The sequence below is a fragment of the Prionailurus viverrinus genome, unplaced genomic scaffold (genome assembly GCF_022837055.1).
Source record: "Prionailurus viverrinus isolate Anna unplaced genomic scaffold, UM_Priviv_1.0 scaffold_50, whole genome shotgun sequence".
Taxonomy (NCBI): Eukaryota; Metazoa; Chordata; class Mammalia; order Carnivora; family Felidae; genus Prionailurus; species Prionailurus viverrinus.
The window spans coordinates 2,248,284-2,261,636 of record NW_025927613.1 but is presented as its reverse complement, the minus strand read 5'-3'; the positions used below and the strand labels follow the sequence as shown (position 1 = coordinate 2,261,636).

General features: G+C 39.7%; 1 protein-coding gene across 7 annotated transcripts in view; it reads left to right on the top strand.

Annotated features, from left to right (window-relative positions):
* Window positions 1-13,353, top strand: part of RPRD2 (regulation of nuclear pre-mRNA domain containing 2) — a 101,838-nt gene that overhangs the window by 72,498 nt on the left and 15,987 nt on the right. For all 7 annotated transcript variants that reach the window (XM_047847878.1, XM_047847879.1, XM_047847877.1 and 4 more), the window contains one exon: window positions 1,967-2,142. In XM_047847878.1, the coding sequence (XP_047703834.1) occupies window positions 1,967-2,142 (176 nt within the window). The remainder of the gene's footprint in view (window positions 1-1,966; window positions 2,143-13,353) is intronic.

Genomic DNA, 13,353 nt, shown 5'->3' with positions numbered 1-13,353 from the left:
TGTATTTCACATGTGTGATAATGTGGCTTGGGTATGTTCTTTATTTTTTATTTTTTAAAGTTTATCTGTTGCAGAGAGGGAGCATGAGCTGGGGAGAGGGACAGAGGGAAGGAGGGAGAGAATATTCTTAATTTTTCTTTTTTAACGTTTATTCATTTTTCGATAGAGACATAGCATGAGTGGGGGAAGGGCAGAGAGAGAGGGAGACACAGAATCCGAAGCAGGCTCCAGGCTCTGAACGGACCTCACAGAGTCCGACAAGGGGCTTGAACTCACGGACCGTTAGATCATGACCTGAGCTGAAGTCGAACACTTAACCGACTGAGCCACCCAGGCACCCCAGGGAGGGAGAGAATTTTGAGCAGGCTTCACGTTCAGCACAGAGCCCGACACGGGATTTGATACTACAACCTTGGGATCATGACCTGAGCCAAACTCAAGAGTCAGATGCTCAGTTGACTGAGCCACCCAGGTACCCCTGGGTATGTTCTTTAGTAAGGTCAGTGTAGTGCCCCATAACATCTAGTTAGTTGGTCTCTTTTCCTTGGGTTGTAAATTATAAATAATAAATTAATAATGTACTAGAGGATTGCGTGGGTGTCTCAGTCAGTTAAGTGTCTGAGTTTGGTTCAGGTCATGATCTCATGGTTTGTGGGTTCAAACCCCCACATCAGGCTCTGAGCTGACAGCACGGAGCCTGCTTGGGATTTTCTCTTTCTCCCTCTCTCTCTGCCCCTTCCCAACTCACACTTTCTCTCTCTCTCAAAATAAACAAACTTAAAAAAAAAAAGTGTTAGAATGTAAATCTCGTGAAGGTAGAAATTATCCTTATTTGTTCATGCAGTATCCTAGTACCTAGAGTAATGCCTGCTACATAATAGGCATTTGATAAATATTTTTGAAATCATGAGTAAGTGGCTGCCAACTATTCATTTTGGCACCTGTTTTGTTCTTGAACCATACTTTAAAAACTTTTTTTTTTTTTAACATTTATTTAGTTTTGAGAGACAGAGCACAAGTGGGGGAGGGGCGGAGGGAGAGGGAGACACAGAATCCGAAGCAGGCTCCAGGCTCTGAGCTGTCAGCACAGAGCCTGACATGGGGCTTGAACTCACTAACTAACCATGAGATTGTGATGTGAGCTGAAGGTGGACGCTTAACTGACTGAGCCACACAGGCACCCCTTTGCACCATACTTTAAATCTAACAGTCGTTACCTAATTTAGTACTCACAACAACCCAGAAGCATACTAAAAACTTCCATTTTGTACACGAGAAATCTGAGGCTTCAGGTTATAACTGAACACTGATTATAACTTGCACAAGTTATACAGCTGATAAAAAGCAAAGTCAAAATTTGTACCCACATCTGAAGCCATGTTCTGGTAGTCACCGGGAAAGATGGGGATAGTTAGGAGAGTAAGTAACATTTTGTACTATCACTATTATTGAAAAAACAATTCGTGATTTGTACTCTGCTGATAACAAATTATCAGGGATCTTCAGGTAGGAAGGAAGAATTTTTACTGTGATATATCTTCAGTCTTCATCTTTACCTTTCCGAACGTCCATTTTCTCACATTCCATAGTGAATCTAAGTGAAGAACAGAATCGAGCTTCATCCTGATACTCCTAATTAGCAGCTCAGCATCCAATTTTTGAAGAAAAACAGTCAACACATTTCCTTTTAGCTGAACTTTCTTTTTTTCACCTTAATTACAGGAGCCTTCATGATACACTCTTGGTTGCACTCTAGCAGGTTCACATGAATTGTTTTAATAATATGTTTTGTGGGTTTTGTGATTTGGAGAAGCTCCTTTAAGGTGAAACTGAGACTAAGAATATTGCATACTAACACAGCAAGAAGAGGTTCACAAGTTATGTAAAGAGGGGTTTTCTTCAAAAGATTAAATTTTTTTACGTTTTCTGTTTTATCCTGTAATGAATACTTCCTCTGTTATTTTAGATAAGACAGGGGGAAAGAAGTTCTCCAAAGAATTTGAAGAGGCAAGTTCCAAGCTCGAGGAATTTGTGAATGGTCTAGATAAGCAGGTGAAAAATGGGCCCTCACTAACAGAAGCACTGGAAAATGCTGGAATTTTCTATGAAGCACAGTACAAAGAAGTAAAAGTGGTGGCCAATGTAAGTAATAATTAAAGCTAAACATGTATCAATTGCTTACTATAAATCAGCGACTGTTAACTATAAGGGTTCTCTAACTCCAGGGGTAAACATTATTTCCTCCAGTTCATGAATGAAGAAGTTACTTTTAAAGAAGAAGAGTGACCCTTGTACAAAGTGATAGAGCCAGCAAGTGGAAGCGTCTAAATTAAGACCTGGTTCTTTCTGACACTAAAGTTCACAGATACCCTGACCGTTGAGCTTTTCTATGAAGCCTTATGTTTTAGCATTTCAAAGGGCATGTGCCAAGCTACTGTTTCAGGATATAGAATTGGGCAGAAGTATATACACTTTCTTGTTTCACCACAAAACTGGATGGAGACATTCTGTTACTAGTGACCTCTGAAAGAACCTATCTGTTTTATACTTATTTTTTTAAAATAGTTTTAATTGATCTATATGGTTATAAAAGCATACAGTAGAGTAGATCCCACCAGTCCCACTTACTAGAAGCAATCCCTTTTATCTCATTAGCTAATATTCTTTGACATTTACCTTCATATTTCTGAATAATATGCCTATATTGTTCTTTCTTGAGTTATCCTATTTAAGAAATATCTGTTAACTTCTTGGTATGACAAATGAGGCTTTCACTTATATGCCCCTTCCTCCTTCTCCCAACATTATAGAACCCTTATATTTAATTTTTTATTTTTTATTTATTTTTATTTTTTAATTTACATCCCAGTTAGCATAGAGTACAATAATGATTTCAGGAGTAGATTCCAGTGATTCATCCCCTATGTGTAACACCCAGTGCTCATCCCAACAAATGTCTTCCTTAATGCCCCTTACCTATTTAGCCCATCCACCCATCCACAACCCCTCCAGCAACCCTGTTTGTTCTCCATATTTATGAGTCTCTTATGTTTTGTCCCCTTCCCTTGTTGATATAATTTTTGCTTCCCTTCCCTTATGTTCATCTGTTTTGAATCTTAAATTCCACATACGAGTGAAGTCATATGATACTTGTCTTTCTCTGACTGACTGATTTCGCTTAGCATCATATCCTCTAGTTCCATCCTTGTAGTTGGCAATGGCAAGATTTCATTCTTTGTGATTGCCAAGTATGGGGCGCCTGGATGGCTCAGTCTGTTGAGCGTCCGACTTCGGCTCAGGTCATGATCTCACAACTCGTGAGTTCGAGCCCCTCGTCAGGCTCTGAACTGTCAGCACAGAGCCTGGAGCCTGCTTCAGATTCTGTGTCTCCCTCTCTCTCTGCCCCTAACCCACTCGCTTCCGTCTCTGTCTCTCTCAAAAATAAATACACATTTAAAAAAATTTTTTTTAGAAAGATTTCATTCTTTATGATTGCCGAGTTAATACTCCATTGTATATATATACCACATCTTCTTTATCCATTCATCCACTGATGGACATTTGGGCTCTTTCCACACTTGGGCTGTTGTCCATAGCGTTGCTGTAAACATTGGGGTGCATGTGCCCCTTCAAAACAGCACACCTGTATCTCTTGGATAAATACATAGTAGTGCAATTGCTGGGTCATAGGGTAGTTCTGTTTTTAATTTTTTGAGAAACCTCCATACTGTTTTCCAGAGTGGCTGCACCAGTTTGCATTCCTAGCAGCAGTGCAAAAGAGATCCTCTTTCTCTGCATCCTCGCCAACATCTGTTGTTGCCTGAGTGGTTGATTTTAGTATAGAACTCTTTGAAATCTGTTGATTACCTTCATAAATGGTAGTACTATATTTAATGTTTTTGACCACTAACTCTAGAGTCTCCACTTTGAAAATGCGGTAATTATTCCCTCTCCTTTCCCATTAGTTTTCATCCTTGCCTTCAGTTTTCCAACTTCGGTAAACTTTAGTTTTATACTGTCAACATTGGTAATATTTACATTTCACTCTGTAATCATAATTGTTACTTCCTTGCTCTAAGGGCTGAAAATTAATACAAACAAAGCTTAACAGTACAACTGTGTAAACATTGTTCACTGTTAAGGTCTTGTGGTAGCTATGGTTATATTAGAGATTTTTAATTTTTTCCTAGGATTTTTTTTTTGCATTGTTTGCCGTCTCATAGCCTTTTTTTCTGTCTTTCTCTAAATTCTCTATCTCATCAAATATTCTCAATTCACATTTTCCTCCAGAAACTTCCCTACCTGAACTTCTGTTCTCCTGCTCCAGTTTTAAGTGTCTAGATGTCATGCTAGGACTACTCTCTAACTGATACTCTTATATTTTAGCAGTTTATATTATAGATTTATAATATATAGATTATATATTTAGCACTTTATTTTACAGATTCCATGTCTTTTTTTTTTTAATGTTTAGTTTTGAGAGAGAGAGAGAGAGAGAGAGAGAGTGAGAGTGTGAGCAGGGGAGGGACAGAGACAGAGGGAGACACAGAATCTGAAGCAGGCTCCAGGCTCCCAGCTGTCAGCACAGAGCCTGACGCAGGGCTTGAACTCATGAACTGTGAGATCATGAACTGTGAGATCATCACCTGAGCTGAAGTCAGGCCAACTAAGCCACCCAAGTGTCCCTCCATATCTTTCTTTTTGGTTTTCTGTCCTGTTTTGGTGGAGCACACTCTCAGTTCATTTCCCTAAAAGGAGGCTTGTGAGAGATAAATTTTTCTGAGTCCTTAGATCTCAAAATGCCTTTATTCTGTTTTCACATTATTAGTTTGGGTGGTATGAAGTCTTTGCAAGACCCTTTGTAGGGGACTATTTTTTCCTGTCTGGAAGCTTTCAGGGACTCTATCCATAGTGTCCTGAAACATTTACAATGATTTATATATATATGAGGTTTTGTTTTTCATTCATTATGGGTTGTTTGAAGGGTTCTTTTAGTCAAAAATGGGTGTTCTTCATTTGTGGGATAATTCCTTTCTCTTCTGTGTTCTCATGTTTTCTCAACCTTGATCTTTGTGTTCTGCTTTCTGGAAGATCTTAAGGTGTTTCCTCTCTAGCTATCTTGGCCTTTCTCTTTTATGATCTTAGCTTTTATCAAAAATCAGATAATATCTCTGTCCACTTATATTTAAGAATGAGGTATTAAAGGGGCTCCTGGGTGGCTCAGTTGGTTAAGCATCCGACTCTTGGTTTCAGCTCAGGTCATGGTCTCACAGTTCGTGAGATCGAGCCCCTCTGGGCTTTATGCTGACAGTGCAGAGCCTGCTTGAGATCTTCTTTCTCCTTCTTTCTACCCCTCCCCTGCTCATGCTCTCTCTCTCTTCTCAAAATAAGTAAGTGAACTTAAAAAAAATGAGGTATGAAAAAATTGAGAGGCTTTCTCTACATAGATAGGGATTATTTACTCATGGGTTTAACTAGTAAAGTCTGAAGGTGAAGAGTTGACTGTTACTTAGGGCAAGAGTTGCCCTAAGTGTCAGAAGGTTGGAATTTTTTTTGCCAGGAAATTGTCATTCTTTAGAGAGGTCACAGTTTTTGCCCAAGGCCTAGTGCCTTGGCTACTGACTATGGAGATTGCGAGGGAGGTAGTACTGAGGCTCTGGGGGGGTCACACTCTTAATTAATTATCCTGATTTCAACCCCACTACCCACTCTACCCTTCTGTACTCATCATTTCCTACATAAAAGCTGCTCGGGGATTCTGCAAGTCAGATCAGCTCCTTTCCCCCTCTGCGTACTCCTGACCTCATTTTTCTCTCCCCCTGAGTCGTCACTTCTTTCTTATTCTTCTATTCTCTTTCTGTCTTCTAAAAATTTGTAGAAATGTTTTCCCAGGTATCTAATTATTGGTTTATACCTTTGTATTAAAAAAATTTTTTTTTAATCTTTATTTATTTTTGAGAGAGAGACAGACAGAATGTGAGCAGGAGAGGGGCAGAGAGAGAGGGAGACACAGAATCCAAAACAGGCTCCAGGCTCTGAGCTGTCAGTACAGAGCCCGACGCGGGGCTCAAACTCATGAACCGCGAGATCATGGCCTGAGCTGAAGTTGGACACTGAACCGACTGAGCCACCCAGGCGCCCCCCCCAAAAAATAAAACAGTGTACAGTTAGGTCTTGTTTTTGTTTTATTGTTGTTTTCAATCCAATCTAATAATCTTTGTCTCTTAATTGGAGTGTTTATTGCATTTATTGATATGCTTGAATTTAAGTCTACCATCTTGATACTTTCTTTTTGTGTTGTCTGTCCTTTGTTTCCTTGTTACACCTTTTTTTTTTACTCAAAAAATTAAAAAGGTTTTTTTTTAATATTTATTTTTGAGAGAGAGAATGTGAACAGGGGAGGGGCAGACAGAGAGGGAGACACAGAATCTGAAGCAGGCCCTAGGCTCTGAGCTATCAGCATAGAGCCAGATGCGGGGTCGAGCCATGAGATCATGACCTGAGCCACAGTTGGACACTTAACCAACTGAGCCACCCAGGCACCCCTACTCAGAGATTTTTAAGGTTAAGTTTATCTCTTTTACTTTCTCTCTTTTCTTTATTTTTCTCTCCCTCCTTCCCTCTCTCCTCCCTATCTTCCTCTCACTCTCTCAGTGTTTGCTCTAGGGATTCAATATACATTCCTAACATTTCCTTAAACTTAATTATCTTTTTTTTTTTTTAAATTTTTTTTTTCAACGTTTATTTATTTTTGGGACAGAGAGAGACAGAGCATGAATGGGGGAGGGGCAGAGAGAGAGGGAGACACAGAATCGGAAACAGGCTCCAGGCTCCGAGCCATCAGCCCAGAGCCTGACATGGGGCTCGAACTCACGGACCGCGAGATCGTGACCTGGCTGAAGTCGGACGCTTAACCGACTGCGCCACCCAGGCGCCCCTAAACTTAACTATCTTAATTTAACATTAGCTTATTATTATATCTTAAATTAATATCCTATTGTTTCATATTTAATGTAAGACCCTTAAAATAGTAGGATTCCCTTCCCCCCAGGCCTTTGTGCTGTTATCTATTTTACTTACATATATTTTATATAGTTTATACTTTTTTTTTTTTAATGTTTATTTTTTAAGAGAGAGACAGCATGAGTGGAAGAGGGTCAGAGAGAGGGAGGCACAGAATCCGACACAGGCTCCAGGCTCTGAGCAGTCAGCACAGCTCAGATGGCCATTTTCTCCCAATATCTCTTCACATGGTCTTTTCTGAGTGTGTGTCTGTGTCCAGATTTCCTCTTTCTATAAGGATTGGGGCCCATGCTAATGACCTCATTTTAATTTAATTACCTCTGTAAAGACTTTAACATAATGTCACATGTGGAGGTGTATAGGGTTAGGACTTCAACATATGATTCTGGAGGGTCACACCCCCATAGCAAACTGCTTGATGTTTTTCACAGACTTTGGGAAATTCTAGACTGTTACCTGCTCAAGTATTGTTTCTATTCTGTTCTCTCTCCTCTCCTTCTGGAGCTGTATTAACATGTATATTAGATCTCATCACTGAGCTTTTTTATGTTCCTTTCTGTATTTTCCATCCTTTTTCTCTTTAGTGCTTCCTTTTAGATATTTTCTATTAACCAGTCTTCTAATTCATTAATTCTCTTCTGTTGAATCTTATCTGTTGTTAAACCCACCTATTAGTTTTATTTAGTTGACTTGTTCAGTTCTAGAATCACCATTTGATTTTTTTTTCCTCCCATCATCACCCCCCCCCCCCATTTCTTTTTAGAGAGAATTTGATTTTCTGGTAAAATTCTGCTGATCTTTTTTCTTCATCTTTATCTTTCAGTTTTTCATTCTGTTTAAAATTTTGAAACATTCTCATACTTGTAAACATCTTAAGTACATTATGAAGACATTTTTTTTCGAGAATCATTTGAAACTAAGTTGGTGACGTCCCATCACCCCCAAATATTTTCATTTGTGTTTTCCTGCCAGACAATTATATTCTTCTTTATAAATGTAAAGTATAGCCATTTAATCAGGAAATTAATTGATACATTGACATACCATTATTATATAATACTTAAACCCTATTCAGATGACCGGTTTTTATGGCAAAAGATCCTGTCCAGAATAATATTGCATTTATTGCATTTTTATTTTCCTTTGATCTAAAACAATTCCTCTCTCTTTTCCTTGGTTTTCATGTTCTAAATATGTTTGAAGATTATAAGTCAAGATATTTTGTACAGTGTACCCCAGTTGAGATTGATTGACTGATTTTTAATTTACATCCAAGTTAATTAGCATAGAGTGCAATAATGATTTCAGGAGTAGAATCCAGTGATTCATCCCCTATATGTAACACCCAGTCCTTATCCCAACAAGTGTCTTCCTCAATGCCCCTTAACCATTTAGCCCATCCCCCTACCCACAACCCCTCCAGCAACCCTCAGTTTGTTCTCTGTATTTAAGAGTCTTATGTTTTGTCCCCCTCCTTGTTTTTATATTATTTTTGCTTCCCTTCCCTTATGTTCATCTGTTTTGAATCTTAAATTCCACATATGAGTGAAGTCATATGATATTTGTCTTTCTCTAATTTCACTTAACATGGAACCTACAGTTCCATCCACATAGTTGCACATGGCAAGATTTCATTCTTTTTGATTGCTGAGTAATACTCCATTGTATATATATATATACCACATCTTCTTTATCCATTCATCCATTGATAGACATTTGGGCTCTTTCCACACTTGGGCTGTTGTCAGTAGTGCTGCTATAAACATTGGGGTGCATGTGCCCCTTCAAAATAGGACACCTGTATCCTTTGGATAAATACCCAGTAGTGCAATTGCTGGGTCGTAGAGTAATTCTATTTTTACCTTTTTGAGGAACCTCCATACTGTTTTCCAGAGTGGCTGCACCAGTTTGCATTCACACCAGCAGTGCAAAAGAGATCCTCTTTCTCTGCATCCTCGCCAACATCTGTTGTTGCCTGAGTTGTTCATGTTAGTCATTCTGACACGTGTTAGGTGGTATCTCATTGTCATTTTAATGTGTATTTCCCTGATAATGAGTGATGTTGAACATATTTTCATATGTCTGTTAGCCAAATGGATGTCTTCTTTGGAGAAGTGTCTATTCAGTGTCTTTTGCCGATTTTCTTCACTGGATTATTTGTTCTTTGGGTGTTGAGTTTGATTAAGTTCTATATAGATTTTGGATACTAACCCTTTATCTGATATGTCATTTGCAAATATCTTCTCCCATTCCATCAGTTGTCTTTTAGTCTCACTGATTGTTTTCGCTGTGCAGATGCTTTTATTTTGATGAGGTCCCAATAGTTCATTTTTCCCCGTTGGGATTTATGTGATTTTTTTGTGTGTGATCAGATTTATGTTACTTATCTTTAATAGGAATATCACATAATTGATTGTATTCTTCTCATCACACAAGTTTGATGTCTTGCACTACCTGTTATATTTCTTTTGATATCTTGTTAATGTAGTGTCTTCCAGGCTTGTCCATTGAAAAGTTTTCACTTGGTAATTGCTATGGATCGAATTGTGTACTCCAAAAAGATGTTGAAGCCCTAATTCCTAGTATACATGAATGTGACCTTACTTAGAAGTAGGGTCTTTAGGGGCGTCTGAGTAGCTTAGTCGGTTGAGCATCCGACTTTGGCTCAGGTCATGATCTCACCTTCTGTGAGTTCGAGCCCCACATCGGGCTCTGTGCTGACAGCTCAGAGCCTGGAGCCTGCTTCAGATTCTGTGTCTCCTTCTCTTTCTGCCCCTCCCCTGCTTGCACTCTGTCTTCCTCTCTCTCAAAAATAAATAAACATTGAAAAAAATTTTAAAAAAGAAAGAAAGAAATAGGGTCTTTGCAGATATAACCAAATTAAGTTGAGGTCATTAGGGTGGGCCTTAATGCAATATAACTTGCGTCCTTATAAGAAGGAAATTTGGATACAGAGAACATCATATGACAACCAAAACAGATAACTGTAGTGATGCAGCTGCAAGCCAAGGAGCATCAAGGGTGGATGGCTACCACCAGAAGCAAGGAAAAGGTAAGGAAGGATTCTGGCCAGTCTTGAAGGAAGGATAGCCCTGCTGACAGCTTGATTTTGGACTTCTACCTACCAGAATTAGGAGACAATAAATTTCTGTTGTTTTAAGCCATCTAATTTGTGGTACTTTATTACCACAACCCTGGGAAAGTAATAATTAGTGTTTTATGGGGAGGTATTTTGAAACTATATAATAAATATCTTATTCGTCATTAAACCTTCAATTTATTCATGTATTTAGTCATTATGGACTTTTAGACTCTTATTTATTCAATGTCTTAATTCATTACTACCAATAATTATTGTGATGTTCAAATTGAACCAGATTTGGCCAGTGGGAGCCCCTTTCAGGCTGCTTTCTGTGTTCTTTTACGTGTCCCTATCATTTTTTTGAGCATTTCATTACTTTTGGAATGAGGTGTTCCACCCTATCTTGCATTTTCTGCCAGGCCCTGGAATCAGTCATTTACCAAGGAGCCTGCATTCCTTTTCATGAAAAACTATTTAGAAACCAAGATCTGAGTACTAGGTGTACTCACTGATGTTGGGATATCACAACTTCCAGACCATTTCCTACAGAGGTGGGGAAATCAATGTTTGTATGTAATTTCTGTATCTGCCTATATATATTGGAAACCATGAGTTCACATTTTTCTCTCCAATCCCAATCCAACACCACAGGATTCATTCTAGTGTTCTCCCTTTCCTCATTTGTAATTGCTTTTTCTTTTTCTTTCTTTCTGTTTTTTTTTTTTTTCATGTTTATTTATTTTTGAGAGACAGAGTGGGAGCATGGGAGGGGGAGAGAGAGGGGCAGACACAAAATCTGAAACAGGCTCCAGGCTCTGAGCTGTCAGCACAGACCCAAACACGGGGCTCATGCTCACAAGCCATGAGATCATGACCTGAGCTGAAGTCGGATGCTTAATTGACTGAGCCACCGAGGTGCCCCTATAATTGTTTTTTCTAACAATACAAAACCTTATCCCCCTTATTTTCAACACAATCACTCACTTGATCCATCCCTGTGTGTAGCCAGACTTCCAGCACATCTATCCCTCCTCATCTACCTTTTTGAGCCCAAAGCCCAAAGCTTTCTCTGTGTCTTGGCTAGGCGTCAGCATCCCAAGCAGTGCCTTCTTGCCATGCACACGTACTCCTCTCCCATTTTGCCTCCATTATCTTACTTTAGGCTACCCAGTCTCTCTCTTTAGCTACAGCTAACAGATTTTGGACTAAAGTGTTCAAGGTGGGATTTATCTCTATTTTCTCAAACATGTGAAACAACTATTTGGTTTTGGTCAGATAATTCCAATATTGGCTTCACCTGTTATGAGTCTGTTTCTAGTGTCTTTTTTTCTTTTAGGTCATTTAGTCCTATGTCTTGGCATGCTGGCTAATTTTGTGTTGAGTGCTAACATTGTATGTGAAAGTATTTATAGTCTCTAGATGACTTTTCTTTCTCCGGAGAGGATAAACCCTGTCCTTCACTAGGTGGGTATTGTGAGAACTGATTGTATTAATCCAGTCTGAAACTGAACTGACTTGGGCTGAATTGCAGTTTGAGCACAACTTTGTCATCTTCTGGTTCTTCCCAGCTTCTAGGACATAGAGTTTCCCCACTGAGAGGCTGACGTTATCACTAGGGCCCCTCCTCTGTTGCAGGATTTGAACTCTAATCCTTGTCTCCTCACCACCATGAGATTGTGTTAAACTACTCTTTTCAAAGTTTTCTGTTTGGCTTCTTAATTCCCTCTTCTTCAGAATTTAGCAAATATCTTAATGGGGAAAAAACAGCATATTGTTGAGCCATTTCTGTCCCTTCTCTTTCACCAGAATCTTGGCCTTTCAAGTCTCTTAATTTTTAGGTGTACAAATCAACAAGACTGTTAAAAGTTCTGCTTTTTTTCTTCATATTTAATAGTGGCCCTCTGCCTTGTCCTTTCGCCTGAGTTCTCAAATTCTTGCCTGGTTCGCCAAAATCAGCGGAACCCTGAGAGAAAAGGCAGCTGCAGAACGCCAGCTTGACTTTTCTCACAGATTCATGCGATGGGGTTTGTCACTTAAGGTTTGGTGTTCTCAGCACTCTCCAGCACACTGAAATGTGTGTGTGCGCATGCATGTGTCTGTCTGGCTGTCCTAGTTGTTCTTGGTGGGAGCGCTGCTCCATTGCAGGCTACTCAGGTATATCCAGAAGCAAAAGCTCAACTCTAGCACATTCTTTTCAGTTCCATTTCTTTTTTTTTTTTTTTAAAGGGGCGCCTGGGTGGCTCAGTTGATCAGGTGCCCGACTGCGGCTCGAATCATGATCTCATAGTTTGTGAGTTCGAGCCCTGTACTGCATCAGGTTCTGTGTTAACAGCTCAGAGCCTGGAGCCTGCTTCGGATTCTGTGTCTCCCTCTCCCTCTGCTCCTCCCCCTTCGCACTCTGTCTCTCAAAAATAAATCAACGTTAAAAAATTTTTTTTAGATAATGCTCCTTGGGGCACCTGGGTGGCTCAGCTAAACGTCTGACTCTTGATCTCGGTTCAGGTCATGATCTCATGGTTTGTGAGGCCCGTCTGCACCTTGGGCTCCACACTGGGTGTGGAGCCTGCTTAGGATTCTCTCCCTCTTCCTCTGCCCCTCCCTTGCTTGCACACAGGCACATGCACATGGTTGCGTTCTCTGTCTCTCTCAAAGAAATAATGTTTCTTGTTCAATCTACCAAAGTGATCTCACAATCTAATGGTCCAAGAGTCTTAACAAAAGAAAAAGACAGACATTTTTAGGGTATTGGTATTAAGATAATTAGAGCAATAGAATTTAAGCCAGGTGATAAAGGTTAACATCAACAATGGCACATCATATTGATTATATGTACCCTTGATATGACACGGTGATAATAGTGCTTTACCTCTGTGGTCTTCCTCCCAAAAACCTATAATCCCAGTCTAATCAGAAGGAAAACATCAGGCAAATCTTATTTGAGGGACAGTCTACAAAATACCTGACCAATACTCCTCAAAACCGTCAAGGTCATCAAAAACAAGGAAAATCTAACAAACTTACAGAAAAGCCTAAGAAGACATGACTACTAAATGTACTGTAGTATCCTGCATGGATCTTGGAACAGGAAAAGGATATTAGATAAACACTGAGGAGGGGCGCCTGGGTGGCTCATTCGGTTAAGCATCCAGCTTCAGCTCGGGTCATGATCTCACGATTCGTGAGTTCAAGCCCCATCCTGGGCTCTCATCCTGCTGACAGCTCCTGGCCTAGAGCCTGCTTCAGAGTCT